The sequence below is a fragment of the Morus notabilis genome, unplaced genomic scaffold, assembly GCF_000414095.1.
Source record: "Morus notabilis unplaced genomic scaffold, ASM41409v2 Scaffold645, whole genome shotgun sequence".
Lineage (NCBI taxonomy): Eukaryota > Viridiplantae > Streptophyta > Magnoliopsida > Rosales > Moraceae > Morus > Morus notabilis.
Window position 1 is genome coordinate 80,979 of NW_010363463.1, and position 17,924 is coordinate 98,902.

A 17,924-nucleotide genomic window follows, 5' to 3' on the forward strand; every position below is an offset into this window, starting at 1 on the left:
TGACACGAAATTGACCCGTGAATCCGAAATTGACACGAAAATTGTATACTTTTATTTAATTTTTTACATATTAGAAATAACTTAAAATGCATAACATACTAAATTACTATAACATCCATTGGAATTAAGCAAATAATAGTATAAGATTTTGAGTATAACTATCATGATATCACAAGTTCATAATAAAATTTAAAATATGAAATGAAAAATATATGTATTTTTTAGTTTTTTACAAGTTTCGTGTCGTGTTCGGGTTAGGCAGGTCCAACCCGAATTGATCCGTGTTTTTCGTATCAATTTCAGGTCGACCCGATTTTGACTCAAATATCTTTTTTCTCAACCCTAACCTATAAAATTCGTGTCATTTTCGAGTCGTGTCGTCGTGTTGTGACCCATATTGCCGGCCCTATATAAACCACAATGAACATATCGTTCTTTGAATTTTGATGCAAACGAACTCTTTTTTATTTTTGAGTAATGATGTGAAAGATTTTTTAAAACTTAAAATTCGTGTTAACTTTTTCCCGTATTTTTTAAATTAAATAAATAACAAAACAAAACAAAAAATTCCTAAGAAGATAGAAAGCTACAGGTCGTTTCACTTTTCATCCAAACGACACATAAGAGAATCCTTCTATTCTTTCCTCAAACGACGTCGTATTTCCAAAGAGTAGTGGATATTTATTCTCAGATTCTGGAGTCTTCGAATCCATTCTGAAACTCAAAATCAAACCCTAGAAGTTTCGTCGGACCAATCCTCTTCATTCTTCAATCCTCTTCTACGTTTCTTACTAAAATTCTGTAATCGGAACTCTCAAGCCCTAGAATTTTTGGTCGATTTTATTCTCGATTCCTTTTTGTTCTGTGAATCAAATCTATGGAAGCTCCTGAGCCTTCTTTTCCTCCTCCTCCTCCTCCGCCTGCAGCCCTAGATTCTTTTCAGCTTCAACCTCCTCAAAAAACGCAAGAAGCTCCTGACGAGCAGAAAGCTCAAACGCTAGCACCGGAAGATCACCAGAATGGCTTCTCGGCTTCCGCAGAGACCGCGACGAAGCCTGAAATTCAGAAGCCGCTGGTCTCCGAAAACGGCCTGACGGGGAACACCCACAGCGGTACGGACAGGGACGGCTCCGGTGGCGAGGAAGAGACGACGAGCAGGCGCCGCCGCAGGAGCCGGTGGGACCCGCAGCCGGAATCTGATAGCCAGAGCGGCGGCGGAGAAGGCGATTCAGGGAGCGGGACGCGGAAGAGGAAGTCGCGGTGGGCCGACGACGATCCGAAGCCGGTGATTCAGCTGCCGGATTTCATGGGAGGTATTGAGTTTGATCCAGAAATTCAGGCTTTGAATAGTAGGCTTCTTGAGATTAGTCGAATGTTGTCTTCGGGCTTGCCTTTAGATGACCGTCCTGAAGGAGCTAGGTCTCCTTCACCCGAGCCTATATATGATAATATGGGAATTAGGATCAATACTAGAGAGTATCGTGCACGTGAAAGATTGAATAAGGAGAGGCAGGAGATTATAGCTCAGATTATTAAACGAAACCCGGCGTTTAAGCCGCCGGCGGATTATAGGCCGCCTAAGCTTCAGAAGAAGCTTTACATTCCTATGAAAGAATACCCGGGTTACAATTTTATTGGGCTAATTATTGGCCCTAGGGGTAATACCCAGAAGAGGATGGAAAAAGAGACGGGTGCGAAGATTGTAATTCGCGGTAAAGGATCGGTGAAAGAGGGTAGGTTGCAGCAGAAAAGAGATTTGAAACCTGACCCCTCTGAGAATGAGGATTTGCATGTTTTGGTTGAGGCCGAGACGCAAGAAGCTCTTGATGCCGCGGCAGGTATGGTGGAGAAGCTCTTGCAGCCTGTGGATGAGGTTCTAAATGAGCATAAGAGGCAGCAGCTTAGGGAACTTGCGGCCTTGAATGGGACCATTAGGGATGAAGAGTATTGTAGATTGTGTGGCGAGCCGGGTCACCGCCAGTATGCCTGTCCTTCACGTACTTCGACTTTCAAGAGCGACGTTCTTTGTAAAATTTGTGGTGATGGTGGCCATCCCACTATTGATTGTCCAGTGAAGGGCACAACTGGAAAGAAGATGGATGATGAGTACCAAAACTTCCTGGCAGAGTTAGGCGGAACAGTTCCCGAGTCTGTGACAAAGCAAACCCCTACATTAGCAATTGGTGCAGGCAATTCAGGAAGTAATCCTCCGTGGGTTAACAACAATGCTAGCAGTAATGGTACTAGCGCACATCCAGGTTTGGGGTCAACGGTAATCAAGCCTAAGGAATTTGATGATACTAATTTGTATATTGGATACTTGCCACCCACTCTTGACGACGATGGTTTGATCCGATTGTTTTCACCTTTTGGTGATATTGTCATGGCAAAGGTCATAAAGGACCGGATTATGGGATTGAGCAAAGGCTATGGTTTTGTGAAGTATTCTGATGTCCAAATGGCCAATACTGCTATTGCAAGCATGAATGGTTTTCGTCTGGAGGGTCGAACTATTGCCGTCAGAGTTGCTGGAAAGCCTCCACAGCCTGTTGTGCCTCCTGGACCGCCTGGAGCTGCAGCCTCCACTTTTCCTGTTTCAAGCCAGCCTGTGGGTGGCTATCCATCACAGCAATTTGCCCCTGGTGGTCCCATAGGAAATGCACCACCTGGTAGCTATTCAGCTACACCACTTCCCTGGGGTCCCCCTGTTCCTTCTCCATATGCTGGTTATCCACCTCCTCCTCCGCCCGGTTCAAGCATGTATCCTCCTCAACCTATGGCCCCATATGGCGTGCAGTATCCTCCATCCATGCAGACAATTTCACCTGGTGCCCCATCTCAGCCTACTGTTTCAAGTGAAGCGCAGCAGAGTTACCCTCCTGGTGTGCAGTCTGAAAATAGCACTGCTACTCAGTCTCTGCCCACCAATATCTATGGGAACACTTTTGCTGGAATGCCTCCGAATGCTCAGCCTTCATATCCTGCATCATCTTATGGTTACTCATCTTATTACAGTGCAGTACCGCCCCCTCCTGTACCTGTACATGGCTCGAATACAAACCAGTCCCAGAGCATTGGTAATGTTCCTTGGGCCCCAAGTCCCGCTGTTCCACCACCTCCTCCTCCTGCAGAGAAGCCAAGCTATGGTGCAGATGCGGAGTACGAGAAGTTCATGGCAGAGATGAAATGATTCGGTTCTCTTCTTAGTTTGTCTTCGAGTTGGCAGGTATGAGGTCGCACCTTCTTTGCTTAGTTCATAATTTTCCACGCGATTAAAGTTCAACCCTTATTTTCCTTCTTTTTTGACGTGGCCGAGGACAATGTTGTAGTTGTCATGCCGTTGATTTCTGAATTTCATTTTAATTTTTTCTGATCTCTAGTTTGTGCAGCATTCAGTAATCTCTTTGGCTAAGATGGAGATCTGTTTTCCTTGTAGATACATGCTAAGTCGTAGTTGGTTCTTTTTCTTACCTTTCTGAGCGTCTAACTGTTGTCCTTTTCTTTTATGGTTGGTTATACTAAGATTAGGAAGCTAGTGGAGTTTTTCAGCTGACATTTGTTTTGCAGCTACAACTTTGACTTGGGGTCTCAATCACGTTTTTCATGATGTGCAAGTCATTGTAGAACTTCTAGTATTGTATGATTAGTTGCTATTTTCTGAAACTATACATATGTGCTATATAGTGCTCATGAGTGATCAAGTCTTTTATAAGTATAAGAAATAAAAATTGACATGTAAACTTCTATAGAGAATAATCTTTCTATAAAGGCATATCAATGTGCTGGATGGGTGTGGGGTGTGTGAATGGGCCACATGATTTACTCATTTATTCTGCTTTCTATAAGTTTTAACAAGTAAATTTTTTTATCCTTTTCAAAAATCTCTCTTTAATGCTTCACATCACGGAATTTTTCTTGTTCTTTTGTATATATCAACGTCATATACAGAAAACAAGTGATTCTATGATCAATGTAAGTATGTTTCCTCAAGAAGGTTGTTATTTCTTTTAACAAAAATGTTGTTCAACCTGAGAGGGTTGAGTCAGGTTCTCTCATAAAGAAAATTTGTGTTGTGAGAGAACCTGAATCAACTTCGTCGGGTTGAATACGGGTGCTCTTTTAATTTGTAAAAGCTGAACAGCCATGCAGGAGGTCTTAATGATGCGTGAGTGTGATTAAGTTTCTATTTTTCATATCTATTCCACAAGAAGATGCACATGAACGTCGCATCGATACTAGTGGAATTAAAATTAGTGATTTTGTCTAAATTGCTTTATCTTGCCTCTACAATGCTTAACGCTTCTCTGTTGAACTATGTAAAATTTTTACAGGACTGATGTTTCTTGGAGCTCTTGTGAACCTGATTTCTTACCTCTTGCCATGACTTTGTTGGAAGTTTGGGACTCACCTCTTTAACCTTCCTGTAGTGTTATGCAGAAACTTGGCTGGAAGTGCGATTCAGTTGGCCTATCTTGGAGAATCAATTTTAAACCATATTATAATTCATCATCGTTTTTTATTGGACTTTTGTCATATTGCAGTTGCTTTATTATGTCTTGTTACTAATGTTTTCCCCATTTATGCCTGAATTTTTTTTAATACCTAATCTGGCACTGACACTCTTTTGTTGCGTTGACTTCTTGGGTTGCTTAATTTATTTTATGCTTGCTCTAACTATTTGATTATAGTTCTAATTTTTACTTTGAGGGTTCTAAGATTCCAATTCCTTACCACATGGTGCTGAAGCTGTTGCTCGGATGCTTTTCCAGTGCCGTTTAAAAGGTAAACTGCGCTTTACAAGGGCGTTTTTGCTTGGTAGGTGCGGGAGATGAAATTTACCCGTACTTCTGCTCTTACATTAATTGTGTTTTCCATTACTCTACATGTTATTTTGATGTCTACTTTTAGTTTTTTTGGTGGCAGGTAAAGCATACTCGTAACTATTTGGTAGTCACTGCTTTATGAATTGTCAGGATCTGGAGGGGGTCTCCTATCATTGGTTGGCCTCCCTTAAATTTGAATTCCGTCGACATTTTAGTAAGGAAGTCATCTGTGCTTTGGTACGGCACCGGCTCTAGTTGATAGGGTTGTTTAGAAAGATTAAACAGAAAGATGACTGATGAATTTTGCTATTTGCTATTGATAGATTCTCAGGCGATACTTGTGATTTTCATGTTTGTTTAATGTTCTGGGGGTTGAACAAGGGTTATTGGCTGGCCTTGATTTTAAAATTTAGTACTTAGTATATCCTTCACTAATGACGACTCTAATATGTTTGCAATAAATACTTGGTGAAACAAAGCGATGATTTTGTCAAAAAAAGAAAAAAAAAATGATTCTAGTTTGGTGCATGTTGTGTTTTTGTCAAATTAGGCCATTATTTCTTTTACAACACTAGGGAACTGATTAAACCATAGTAACAACTTGTTGGATGGTTACAGAACATAAGCATGATGGTGGAATTGATTCGCTAAATAATTTCTTGTGGCCTTCATTCCTTAAAGAAGGCGGTTAAGTTTATTTTTAGCCCTTGAGGAATAGGTCACGCTTTAATTTGATACCTGATTTTCAAATTGAAGTGGCACAGTAATAAAGTCACATGAGGGGATGATATACTTTAAGGGGAAAAAGAAAAGCAAAAAAAAAAAAAAAAATACAGGTGAAATGACATAGTCAAGGCAACAAGGAGGTTGGGGTTTCTCATTGTAGGAAAGTTTTAAAAAAAAATAAAAAGAACAGAGAGTAGTTTTCGATTTGGTTCGATTCTATTTGAAGTGACAATTAAGAACTTGAAACCTAGATGAACTATGAGAAGGTTGGTTTCGGTTTTTCCTGCTGAATTGTTCGGTTTCAATTTATTGGTCTATTTTTTGTGATGGTTTTGTTGTTTTAATCAATTAATTTAGGTTCTGTTTATTTTATCGATTCGAGTTTTGATACAGTAAAAAATTTTAAAAAATAATTATATTTAATTTTTTTATTACAGTAAAAATTTTATATAAAGTTATGTCTCAATTTGAATTAAAAATTTAAATTAACGAGTTAAACGAGTCTTTAATTTACTCATATTGGTTTTTATGTACAGCATTATATGCGCCCGCAAATCCCATCCTTGACTACACACCACCGTGATTTGAAATGTTTTCTTTTTATCTTTATTTATTTTTTTGGTATCTTTATGAATTAAACCTAAGTTATATGACTACCTATTCACCTGTTGTAATGAATCAACATTTGTGCCAAGTAACCTCTGCATACTTTTAACTCAACTATCGCAGAAGCAACATTATCATCCCAAAAATACCCACCATGATAATGTTTATTTACTAACCAAAATTCAACACATTTAAGTTTGAGTAAGAGGAATTAAAATTAATAAGGCAGTAGTTTATATAAGTTAATAAATATGTTAAATTACTGTTTTTGTCTATAACTTGTCTGGTTATGAATCATAACTTGACAAGTTATTGTCCATAATTCACGATTTTTGTCCATAACTTGTTTGGTTATGAACCATAATTTGACAAGTTTGTTCATAATTTATCTGATTATGAACTATAACTTGATAAATTATGGCCTATTAATTTCTATAATTAAAAATTAGCCTATATACTTTCTTAAACTTTTCATATTAACCTATTTTCTACTATTTCTCTTTAAGTTTGTTGTTACCATGCCCGTGTTAGGTTCAAAAATTCGAACCAAAAGTTCACATCAGGAATCAAGTTTACCAAATTAATGTTCGGTAGAGAAAACAATTTGAACCATTTGGAATAGAAATTCTAAACTCATAATCTTGAATTCAACTGCTCCCCTAAATTTCAAGTCCAACAATACAAATCTATATGCTATAGTGAAAGCGGTCGAATTGTTGCTCTCTCTCTCTCTCATACTTCAAGCTCTAAAATGTCATAAGTTTTTTTTTAATTTTTTAATTTTTTAATTTTTTTATTTCTACTTCAATTGAGATGACGGCCTCGTTCATTTTACCGATTCGAGTTTTTAGTTTTAGGTTTTTACAGTAAAAAGCTCTCAGAAAATGTCACATATAACTTTTTTCTGCTACAGTGAAAAGCTCTAAGAAAATGTCACATCTCAACTCGAATTAAAAACTCAAATCCGCGAAGTAAACGATGCCGAAATAACTCCCTATCCATATTTTATATTAAAATCTCTCATTTACAATGAGGTTTTTTTTAAGATTCGTTATAAAATTTCAATGACAGTTTTCAACACTATTCAAAAAAATTATATTTTATTTCCACTTCAAATTATAATTTATTAGCATATCCAAATATCAATTCAAATTACCTCAGTTCAGATTTTTTATCACAATTGACACAATTGTTTTTGGGAAGCTCCTCAAGAAAAAACTCTATATGATGTTGTTCTTATATATACGATGCCGCACTAACGGATTGATAGTTTGCAAGATTAGAATTCTTAGTGTGAGCATATTGAAACTTTTAAGAGTCGTTTGGAAACAGTGCCTATTATACAAGTTAAAATTAAAATTAACCCTAAGAAATAAGTAAATATAGTATTGGTAAACACAAAAATTATAGTGGGTGGCTGATTTAACCATCCTAATGTAGTAAATAATGATATTATAAAATACTTTTTTTTTTACATCCAATTCGAATCTTGGTGGTTTCGTTTATTTTTAATACATTAGAAGCCATAAACCTCACACTGTATTATATTTTTTGGTGCCAAATATACAATTGGCATTAGTATTTACATTGAAGATGATTTAATCAAATTATATTTTCTATCATAAATTTGACAAATTCTATAGTTGATTTTTATTAGTTGATATATTAACTTTTTTTTTTATTTAATCATCTCAACATTGCTCTTTTTAAATGAATTTTATTATTAAAAGTTTACTTTTACAAGTTTCAAAACTTAATAATTATGTCAAAAAGTAGATATAACAAATAGAATAAGACCTCAATAGGTCAATTTTATAATTTTTTTAGTGGTAAATATATCATTTTTTATTGGCATTAGCATTTGCTCTAATGATCTAAATAGTGTAATCTTGATTTTCACTCCTTTTGAAAGCAGCAATTGGTTTGTTTTCCTATTTGAGAAAATTATTAAACGTATCCAAGTGTGGATGGTCTTGATTTTTATACTTTTATTCTTGATAATTATTCGTCTCATTTTTCCTTTCCTGTTTGGGCTAAAACGACCCAACGACTCACTTCTTCAGGCCCATTATTACTCCAACAGGCCCATTTATTTCTGCTAGTGTCTGAACTCGGAAGTCTGAACTCCAAAAGCGCCAAGCTTTGCTCTTGCTCGTCGCGATCGAGTTCTGAAGCCTCGAAAAGCTTCACTCTCTCTCTACACAGCAGAAAAAAACTTCTCTTATTTGTGTCTCTCTTAACTGCGAAGAAGCAAGGCAAGCCTCTCCTCTTTACTCTTGTGATCTCAGTGTTCTTTTTGCTATTTTAAGTTCCTTTTCATGATTCTTTGTGTTTTTGGCGTTCCTTCTGTTTTCTCGCGGGAGAGGGTGTTAGTTATAATAACAGTTGAGAGAGTAATTCGATTCTTCTGTTTTCTCTTCACCATTTTATGTCTTTAACTTCTGGGTTTTTCGTTATTAGTTGTTTAGCGTCTTTTAGTTAGTTGCCCAGAAATTCGATTCTTACAATTCTGCATTTTTCCTCATCTGGGTCTCGACTTGGATGGCGTGAAATGGTTAAAGAAGCTTTGTGTTAGTTGAATTTCGTTTTGGGTATTCGCACTGAAGATATATATAGAAGAATTGATGAGACAACGTTTAATTTGGGAGTTCAAGTGGGATTTTATGCTGCGTTGTTCATGTGCACGCTAACTGTTCGATGATATGTCTCAGTGAAGGAATAATGATGAGCTTCTTTCTACTCACGTTAAACCTCATTTTATTAATATTCCTTAACGTATTAGATTATGGATTCTACGTAAAATTGATATGGTCATTGTATCTAATTGTTGGTGAAATTGACTATATGTTGCATTAAATGTCTTATGTGATAGTTCCCATGAAAAATTACGTGCTTATGTAGCTTTATTAGTTGGGTTCTTGGTCCGCATTATTGTACTTGTTATCATTCATTTCCGTCCTTCTCTATATTATGTTTTTGTTGGTTCATTTTTTTCCATGTACTTTCTTGGATGATTATTTGAAATTCTCGTTTCATATTGCATATGACAAGCTACTGGAGTTTGAGTTACTGGATAACATTTATTAACTTCTTAAACTTTCTCTTGGCTAGGTATCATGGAAGTCGATGAGGAAAACCCGCCTTCATCAACTCCAGTAGAAGCGTCTTCTCTAGTTGATGATGGTCAAACTGTAGTTCCTGCTGTAAATAGTACTGCAATTCAACCAATCCCGCCTATTATTCCACCAGTAATACCACCTCCAGTTGTGCCACCAGTGGCGCCTCCGATTGTGCCTGCTATGGCTCCAATTCCTACATTGCCTACTCCACCTGTTCTCCGACCATTGGCACCGCTACCAATCCGTCCTCCTATTCCTAGACCTCCAGTTCCACAAAATGGTGAGATGAGAACAAGTGACTCAGATTCCGACGATGACTCGGACCCAGGGCGCACTGCTCCAGGTTCAACTCAGGAGTATGAGATATCAGAAGAGAGCAGACAAGTGAGAGAGCGACAAGAAAAAGCAATGCTAGAGCTGATGATGAAGCGACGTGCTTCTGCTCTAGCAGTGCCTACTAATGACATGGCTGTCCGTGCCCGTCTACGCCGGCTAGGTGAACCTATTACACTCTTTGGAGAAAGAGAGATGGAAAGAAGGGACCGGTTGCGAATGCTCATGGCAAAGTTGGATGCTGAAGGGCAGTTGGAGAAGCTGATGAAAGCTCATGAGGAGGAAGAGGCTGCAGCCTCTGCTACAGGAGAAGAGGCTGAGGAAGAAATGCTTCAATATCCGTTTTATACTGAAGGGTCCAAGGCTCTGTTGGATGCTAGAATTGATATTGCAAAGTACTCCATAGTGAGGGCAGCCACACGGCTTCAACGCGCGCAGAGGAAAAGGGATGACCCGGATGAGGATGTGGATGCTGAGATGGATTGGGCTCTGAAGCAGGCAGGAAGTTTGGCGCTTGATTGCAGTGAGATTGGGGATGACCGTCCACTTTCTGGTTGCTCATTATCTCGAGATGGAAAGTTTCTTGCCACATGGTATGTACTTGCTCGTTGACAATATATCTTTAAGGTTAATGTCCCTCTGTTTTATCTAATTTTCTTCGCACTCCTATAAAATGACTAGAACCCTCTACTCTTTTTAGTGGTTTTGTTAGTAATGAGCTATGCATTGCTGGTTTCTCAGAAAACTTATTTCACAGAATGAGAAATTTCATCTTAATTTTAATCGTTACATATGCTATATTAGAGTTTTAATTAGTTGTCAAACCTTATCCCTCTCCCTGGATTAGAAAAATAGGTTTTTCTTTTTCAGGTTTTTGGCACACAACTTTTGTCTGGTCAAAGTTTTGGTGGGAATGGCTTATACATTTTCTGTTTTCAGATTGTAATGACCTTATGCTTGAAAAAACAATGTAGAAATCTTTCTTACTTCCATTTGCTTTTGTTAGTTCTTTAACTGGCGTTGCTAAGTTGTGGAGCATGCCTAAAGTTCAAAAGGTTTCCACTTTAAAAGGACACACAGAGCGGCTAACAGACGTCAAGTTTTCTCCAACAGACAACCTTATAGCAACTGGTTCTGCTGACCGGACTGCGAGGTTGTGGAATACTGAGGGATTTCACTTGAAAACATTCGAGGGCCATCTGGACCGTCTTGCACGTATTGCTTTCCATCCATCAGGAAAGTACTTGGGTACAACAAGCTTTGACAAGACATGGAGATTGTGGGACATAGACACTGGTGTGGAGTTGCTTCTTCAAGAAGGTCAAAGCAGGAGTGTCTACGGAATAGACTTCCACCAGGATGGATCACTAGCAGCATCCTGTGGGCTCGATTCACTTGTTCGTGTTTGGGATCTTAGAACCGGCCGAAGTATTCTTGCCTTGGAAGGCCATGTCAAGCCTGTGAGACTTAAAACTTTTTGACTTTTTCTTTTTTCTTGGTTGTGAATTGATTACTACGGTTTTGGTCACTTGAATCTCAGGATGCCCTCTTTTTCACTCTTTTTACTATCATTTCAGGTTCTTGGATTAAGTTTTTCGGCAAATGGTTATTATTTAGCCTCTGGGGGAGAAGACAATACATGTCGAATATGGGATTTAAGAAAGAAGAAATCCGTGTACATGATTCCAGCACACTCCAACCTCATTTCTCAGGTCAAATTTGAGCCTCAGGAGGGATACTTTCTCATAACTGCTTCGTACGATATGACAGCAAAGGTATTTTTCATTTCTATACAACAAAATTGCCGCACAGACGTCAAAACATTATCCCCTTTTTTTATGAGTTTCTTTCTGGGTTTATATCTTATATGTGCTCCATTTCATCATGTTTTTTGCATTATCCAGATTTGGTCAGCTCGAGACTTTAAGCCTGTCAAGACACTTTCTGGACATGAAGCTAAAGTTACTTCTTTGGATGTTGCAGGAGGTAGGTCTCATAGCCCTGAAAAAAAGTTTAAGCAAGTACATATATTTTCCATCTGCTAGATATAGTATACATTCACTGTTTTCCTTATCAAGTCTATCCATTGTGATGCTCTTAGTTTTCTCGTCTTCTTTGGTTATTTCCTAGAAGTTTTAAAATTAGGAAAGTATGTGGATGCATCTTCGTTCACTCAATTTTACCCAGAGCTAGCCAGAAAGTCCAACTAAGTCGTCGTTTATTAGTCCTCCATAACCTTTTTTTATCTAGACAACTTGCTCTATGCATTCCTTCCCGACGTTCTAGCCATTTTATCTTGTGTTACTCTGTCTGCCTATCTTCCCTGTCCTCTTATTTTCTATCTTTCCCTTCTTTTTTTTTTTCGTTTTATGTTTTTGTTTTTGTTTTCCCATTCTAAGTTCCTCTCTTGGTTTAAATCATGTTAAAAGACATTTTGCTCTTTGGTGTTAAGGTTATTGAATGTGTAAAAATGTTTAACATGAAATTTCAACCCTGGTAAAGTTAGAGATCTAGTTCACACTCTTTTGTTATTACAATTCCTACGTATCATTAGTAGAAAAACGGCTGATTAAGTCAGAACATTGCTTAAAGTAATTGTAAAAAAAATGTTTCTTTCTGTTATTGCTTTGTTTTGTAGCTTTGTTCACGTTTTAACAAAAGCGTATTGTTGGTGATGGCAGATGGGAATTGCGTAGCTACGGTGTCACATGACCGGACAATCAAACTATGGTGCAGCAATAACAGTGAGCAGGATCATGCAATGGATGTTGACTAGGAGCAGCTCTCAAGTTCTCCACTGACGTGTTATTATTATTTTTTTTCTTTTTTCTTTTTTTCAATCAACACGAGAAATTGTCTGAAGACTGAAATTTTGACTTGATAAGAATTGATATCAAAACTCCCTGTTCTCATTGATCGAGAGAGGAAAATTTGTATTGATAAAGAAAGAGAAGAGTACAGATGGTAGCAGAAAATTCGAGTCCTGCTAGCTCTCCCCTGAGCGATAGCTCTACAAATCACTAGAAATTTCCCTAATTTCCCAAATCCTCGCCTCCCCATTTTATTCCTTATCAGCTAACAAACCTGAAACTAAGTCTTGCAACTATCGAGGCAAGCAGCACAGCATGACAAACTTTCCCATATCCAAAAGGCATTCCTACCCCCCCGATGACTAGAAAAAAAACTCTCTTATCCTGACTTCTTCCCGCGCCTGACATGTGTAATATGAATGGGAGGTTTATTAATACCACCCACTCAAACTTTCACCTTGTCCGTAAGGTGAAAAGTGAGAAACTGCTTGTGAATGGTGTCGAAGGCTTCCTAAGTGGCCTCTTCAGCTGACCAACCTTGCCAATGTATCAGCACTTCAGGTTCGGTGGCATGACCCAAGCTAGAGGGACGAACACCCAAGACGGCTGCAGGCGTCACTGAGAGCTCCATGTCATTTGAGAGAGAAAGAGGCAGGTCTTGAGATGGATAAATGGCTCCTTCGGCCCGACGCAGCTGGGAGACGTGGAACACAAGGTGGATGGAAGAGGAAGAGGAAGAGGGAAGCAGTAGCCTATAAGTGACTGGATAGACACGCTCAATGACATTGTATGGGCTGTAATAGCAAGGAGTGAGCTTCTTGTTGCGGCGGCGCGCAAGTGACTGCTGACGGTAAAGCTGCAACTTTAGGTAAACCAAGTCCCCTTCTGCAAAAGAGACATAGCGGCGCTTGGCATCGGTTGAAGCTTTCATGCGCTGCTGAGCTTGAGGAGGTGCTACTTAAGTTCATCCAACACAGCATCTCAGTCAGCCAAGTGTCATTCCACAGCAGCCGCCGCCATGGATCCCGACTCAAAACAAATCAAGGGTGGGGGATCACGACCATAGAGTAGGCGGAAAGGAGTCATTATAGCAGCCGTATGGAATGAGGAGTTGTACCAGTACTCAGCCCAAGGAAGCCACTGGCGAGGCTTGTCAAAAACAACGAAGGTTAGCCTTGATGCAGCGATTAACAACCTCAGTTTGTCCGTCGGATTGAGGATGGTAAGTCGTGCTCTGTTTCAAAATAGTACCTTGGAGCTTCAAAAGCTCAGTCCAGAAAAAACTGAGGAACACCCGATCCCTATCCGATATGATAGAGCATGGAATGCCATGCAAACACACTATCTCCTTGATGAAGAGTTGGGCCACTGACTTGGCGGTAAAGGGATGTCAAAGAGGCAGGAAGTGAGCATACTTGCTTAGCCTATCCACCACCACCAGATTCACATTATTCCTATCAGATTTAGACAGCCCTTCCACAAAGTCCATTTTCAAGTCATCCCACACTTTGTTCGGCAAAGGAATAGGCTGGAGCAGCCCCCTTGGAGAATGAGCCATGGACTTGCTAGCTTGGCAAACCTTACATTGGGACACGCAAGACTCTATGTCCTTCCTCATTCCAGGCCAAAACCAGCCCGCCGCTAGCCGTTTGTAGGTTTTGAGAATTCCAAAATGTCCACCCATTAGGCTGTCATGGTATTCTTTGAACAACAAGGCGATGAGTGGGAACGAAGTGGGTATCACCATGCGGCCTTGGAACAGTAGTAGTCCCTGTTGGACGGTGTACCCTGGGTGGGAAGTCGGGTCAAGTAGCACCTCGGCCTTAATCTGGGCTAGACGCTCATCTTGCTCGACTTTGTGTTGAAGGGCGCTGGTGTCAAAGGGTAAGGAGACAGACAAAGGTGCGAAGGAAGGTTCGGTGGGTAGGCGAGACAAGGCATCAGCAGCCTTGTTTTCTAAACCAGGTCGGTATTGAATTTCGAAATCGTATCCCAACAATTTGGACACCCATTGCTGATGTTCTTGGCTCGCAAGGCGCTGCTCCAAGAGAAATGTAAGGCTCTTTTGATCAATGTGAATGATAAACTTATGCTCGAGCAGGTAAGGTCGCCATTTCTGAATGGCCAGCACGATTGCCATAAGTTCGCGCTCATAGATGGACTTAAGGCACGAACGCGGATAGAGTACCTAGCTGAATTAGGCCATTGGCCGCTACTCTTGCATCAGTACGGCACCCAAACCGTGGCTCGAAGCATTCGTCTCAATGACGAAGGCCTTCGAAAAATCCGGTAGGGCCAACACGGGCATATTGATCATGGCTTGTTTCAAGCATTGGAAAGCCTCCTCAGTTGCTAGATTCCACCCAAAGTTGTCCTTGCGAAGCTGTTCGGTCAACGGCCAAGCTATTCGCCCATAGCCCTCGACAAATTTCATGTAATACCCAGTCAAGCCTAGGAACCCCATCAACACTTTGAGTGATCTAGGTACTGGCCAATTAACCATGGCAGCAATTTTAGTATCATCCGCCGCCACCCCATGCTCCAAGATGATATGGCCTAAGTATTCAATCCGTCGCTGTCCAAAAAAGAACTTATTAGCGTTGGTGTAGAGTTGGTGCTGGGACAGTGCTGTCATAACAGTTCGCAAGTGGTCCACATGCACTTCAATGCTCGGACTATAAATGAGGATGTCATCAAAAAACACCAACACGAATTTACGCAGATAAGGCTTGAAAACATCATTCATCAAGGCTTGAAAGGTGGTCGGGGCATTAGTTAGGCCGAATGGCATAACCAAGAACTCATAATGCCCCTTATGAGTTCGGAAAGCGGTCTTGGGCACATCTTCAGCCTTCACTTCGATTTGATGATATTCTGACTTGAGATCTAACTTAGAGAATCACCGAGCTCCATGGAGTTCATCAAACAGTTCGTCTATGATAGGAATTGGAAACTTGTCGGGGACTGTCTCATGGTTGAAAGCTCTATAATCGACACAAAACCTCCAACTACCATCCTTCTTCTTCGCCAAGAGGATTGGGCTCGAGAATGGACTGCGGCTGGGCTGAATGATACTAGTAGCCAACATGTCCCTAACAAGGCGCTCAATTTCCCGTTTATGAGCTTGAGGATAACGATAAGGATGAACACTTACCGTCAGAGCCCCTTCCTTAAGGACAATGGCATGATCAAGGTTCTACTGTAGTGGAAACCCCGCAGGCATGTTGAACACTTACTCGTACTTACCACCAACTTGACTTCCATTGGAATCGGGTCTAATTCAGCTTTTGTCTCAGTGGCCAGGTGGCTGAATTCCAACAAAATCCTTTCCCTTTCGTGACGCAAGGTGCGAATCATGGACTTAAAGGGACACCCGAGTCTTGCAAAGGCTGGGGTCCCCCTGAAGCTGAACAAGCGTCTCCCCCACCTTGAATCGCATTGTTAAAGAGCTCTAGTTCACATTCATGGCACCCAACGTGGATAACCACTGCATTCCAAGGATAACATCCGAGCTTCCTAAGTCCAGCAGAAGGAAATCCTCCATTATATTTAATGATTGCATCTGCACCGCCACACCCTCACACATGCCCTCTCCTTTCATGGAAAGCCCTATCCCTATGATCACACCGTATCCGCTCGAATCTGCCATCGACAAGCCCAGCTTGGCCACCAAATCCTTCGAAATAAAGTTATGGGTAGCCCCACAATCAATAAGAACTACAACCTCCTGCCCTTAAGCTTCATGGTCTTAGGTGTAGTCAGCCCTATGACCGAATTTAGGGAAATCTCTACAACTCTGTCCTCCTCCTTCTCAACCTCCTCTTTTGGTTCTTCATCCTCCTCTGGTTCCTACTCATCATTGAACAAGAGAACTTGCAATTCCTTTTCCTTCCATCTATGCCCTATTGTAAACTTCTTGTCACAACGAAAACATAACCCCTTTTCTCTCTTAGATTGGAGTTCAGAATCAATAAGTTTCTTAAATGGAAAATCCTTTTTCTGACCTGAGTTTTTGTCTGGAAACGACACAATCCTTGGTGTCGTAGCCGCCACTGGTTAAGTTGGCCGAAAGGAATGAAACCCCGCCCCTCGTGGGCTTTAGACAGTTATAGCAACTATTTTCTATCTTCAATCCTTTGGGTCAACTCAATGATTTGAGTGAGCCCATTGGGCTACATCATTTGGACTTCGGCCCGAATCTCAGGTTTGAGCCCGTTGATGAAGTTTCCCTCCAGGACATGGTCCGGTACATCCGGAAGCAGCACTGCCAGGACCTTAAATTGCCGTTGATAATCTCACACCGTCCCTTCTTGGCGAAGAGCCAAAAACTACTCACTCACCGTTCCTTCTTGGGAGAAACGAAACCACTCCACCAGCAACGCCTTAAGCTCGACCCAACTCAGGATCCGCCTCCGACCATCCTCCCATTGGAACCACGCCAAGGCTTCCCCGTCGAGGCTCACTACCGCCGCTCTGAGTTTCTCCTCCTCCGTCATCGGATTGATGGCAAAGAAACGTTTAACCCGGAATACCCAACCTTCTGGTTTGTCTCCTTTGAACACCGACATCTTCAATTTCCTCACACGGTTCTCAAATCGAGCCTCGCTCACCTAAGCGTTTGCGCTCTACTCCCCCTCCTCCACCATCATCCATGATTTCAGAGGTTGCCGCACCTCCGACTCCTTCCTCTGCGATCTCGCTTCCTCAAATTACTTGGTGATCATCTGTTCCAACTTTCCAAGGACCAACGCCACCGCCTTCTCCAACTCCGGCAGTTTCTGAAGTTCCCCTCGAACTGATTGGAACTCCCTCTGCAAGGCTCCCACCAATTCGATCTCCTGCTGCAAAGCGCCAGAGAACTGATCGATTCTTTCCTCCAAAGTCCCCGTCTGTGCTGGTTTCTTCCTGACCATCTCCAAGATCGGCTGCTCTAATACTAATTTGATAAGAACTGATATCAAAACACCCTGGTTTGATTCACTAAGAGGGGGAAATTTGTATTGATAAAGAAAGAGAAGAGTACAGATAGTAGCAGAAAATTCGAGAGTCCTGCTAGTTCTCCCCTAAGCCATAGCTCTACAAATCACCAGAAATTTCCCTAACTTCCCAAATCCCCGCCTCCCCATTTTCATTCCTCATCAGGTAACAAACCTGAAACTAATTCTTGCAACTATCCAGGCAAGCAACACAGCATAACAAACTTTCCCATACTGAAAGACGCTCCTACCCCCCATGACTATAAAAAAGACCCTCCTATCCTGTCTTCTTCCCGCGCCTGACATATGTAATACGAATTGCGGGTTTATCACGACTCCAGAGTAGCATTTTTGAGAGATGTGATGGTTGATCATGTGAGGTGCTCTCTTTATTCAATTCAAATGTGAATTTAACCGCAAATTGAGTTACTCAAAGAGATGTGTTGGAATACCAGCTCTTAAAGGGGTATTACTCTTTTTAACTCACCAAAAATTTCAATCCAGACGTGAAAAGGGACAACATGGGAAATG

General features: G+C 40.7%; 3 protein-coding genes across 3 annotated transcripts; 2 read left to right on the forward strand and 1 right to left on the reverse strand.

The window, feature by feature from the left end:
- Positions 1-727: 727 nt before the first annotated feature.
- LOC21398592 (splicing factor-like protein 1) lies at positions 728-4,674 on the forward strand. The gene is made up of 2 exons (XM_010104399.2): positions 728-3,226; positions 4,332-4,674. Exon 1 carries the CDS (start codon positions 878-880, stop codon positions 3,188-3,190), a length of 2,313 nt encoding a protein of 770 aa, XP_010102701.1. The 5' UTR covers positions 728-877; the 3' UTR covers positions 3,191-3,226; positions 4,332-4,674.
- Positions 4,675-8,316: 3,642 nt separating this feature from the next.
- Positions 8,317-12,569, forward strand: LOC21398593 (U4/U6 small nuclear ribonucleoprotein PRP4-like protein). The gene is made up of 6 exons (XM_024169670.1): positions 8,317-8,410; positions 9,267-10,200; positions 10,614-11,067; positions 11,185-11,382; positions 11,512-11,593; positions 12,289-12,569. Exons 2-6 carry the CDS (start codon positions 9,272-9,274, stop codon positions 12,381-12,383), a joined length of 1,758 nt encoding a protein of 585 aa, XP_024025438.1. The 5' UTR covers positions 8,317-8,410; positions 9,267-9,271; the 3' UTR covers positions 12,384-12,569.
- Positions 12,570-14,629: 2,060 nt separating this feature from the next.
- Positions 14,630-15,163, reverse strand: LOC112092757 (uncharacterized mitochondrial protein AtMg00860-like). Its single transcript, XM_024169679.1, has one exon. It carries the CDS (start codon positions 15,161-15,163, stop codon positions 14,630-14,632), a length of 534 nt encoding a protein of 177 aa, XP_024025447.1.
- Positions 15,164-17,924: the final 2,761 nt, after the last annotated feature.

Bases quoted from the DNA above. Each gene is read 5' to 3' on its own strand.
- LOC112092757 (XM_024169679.1), bottom strand. From the start codon at position 15,163: ATGAATGATGTTTTCAAGCCTTATCTGCGTAAATTCGTGTTGGTGTTT.
- LOC21398593 (XM_024169670.1), top strand. From the start codon at position 9,272: ATGGAAGTCGATGAGGAAAACCCGCCTTCATCAACTCCAGTAGAAGCG. The intron at 10,201-10,613 runs GTATGTACTTGC...TGCTTTTGTTAG, and splicing joins GGAAAGTTTCTTGCCACATG to TTCTTTAACTGGCGTTGCTA. The intron at 11,068-11,184 runs GTGAGACTTAAA...CTATCATTTCAG, and splicing joins TGGAAGGCCATGTCAAGCCT to GTTCTTGGATTAAGTTTTTC.
- LOC21398592 (XM_010104399.2), top strand. From the start codon at position 878: ATGGAAGCTCCTGAGCCTTCTTTTCCTCCTCCTCCTCCTCCGCCTGCA.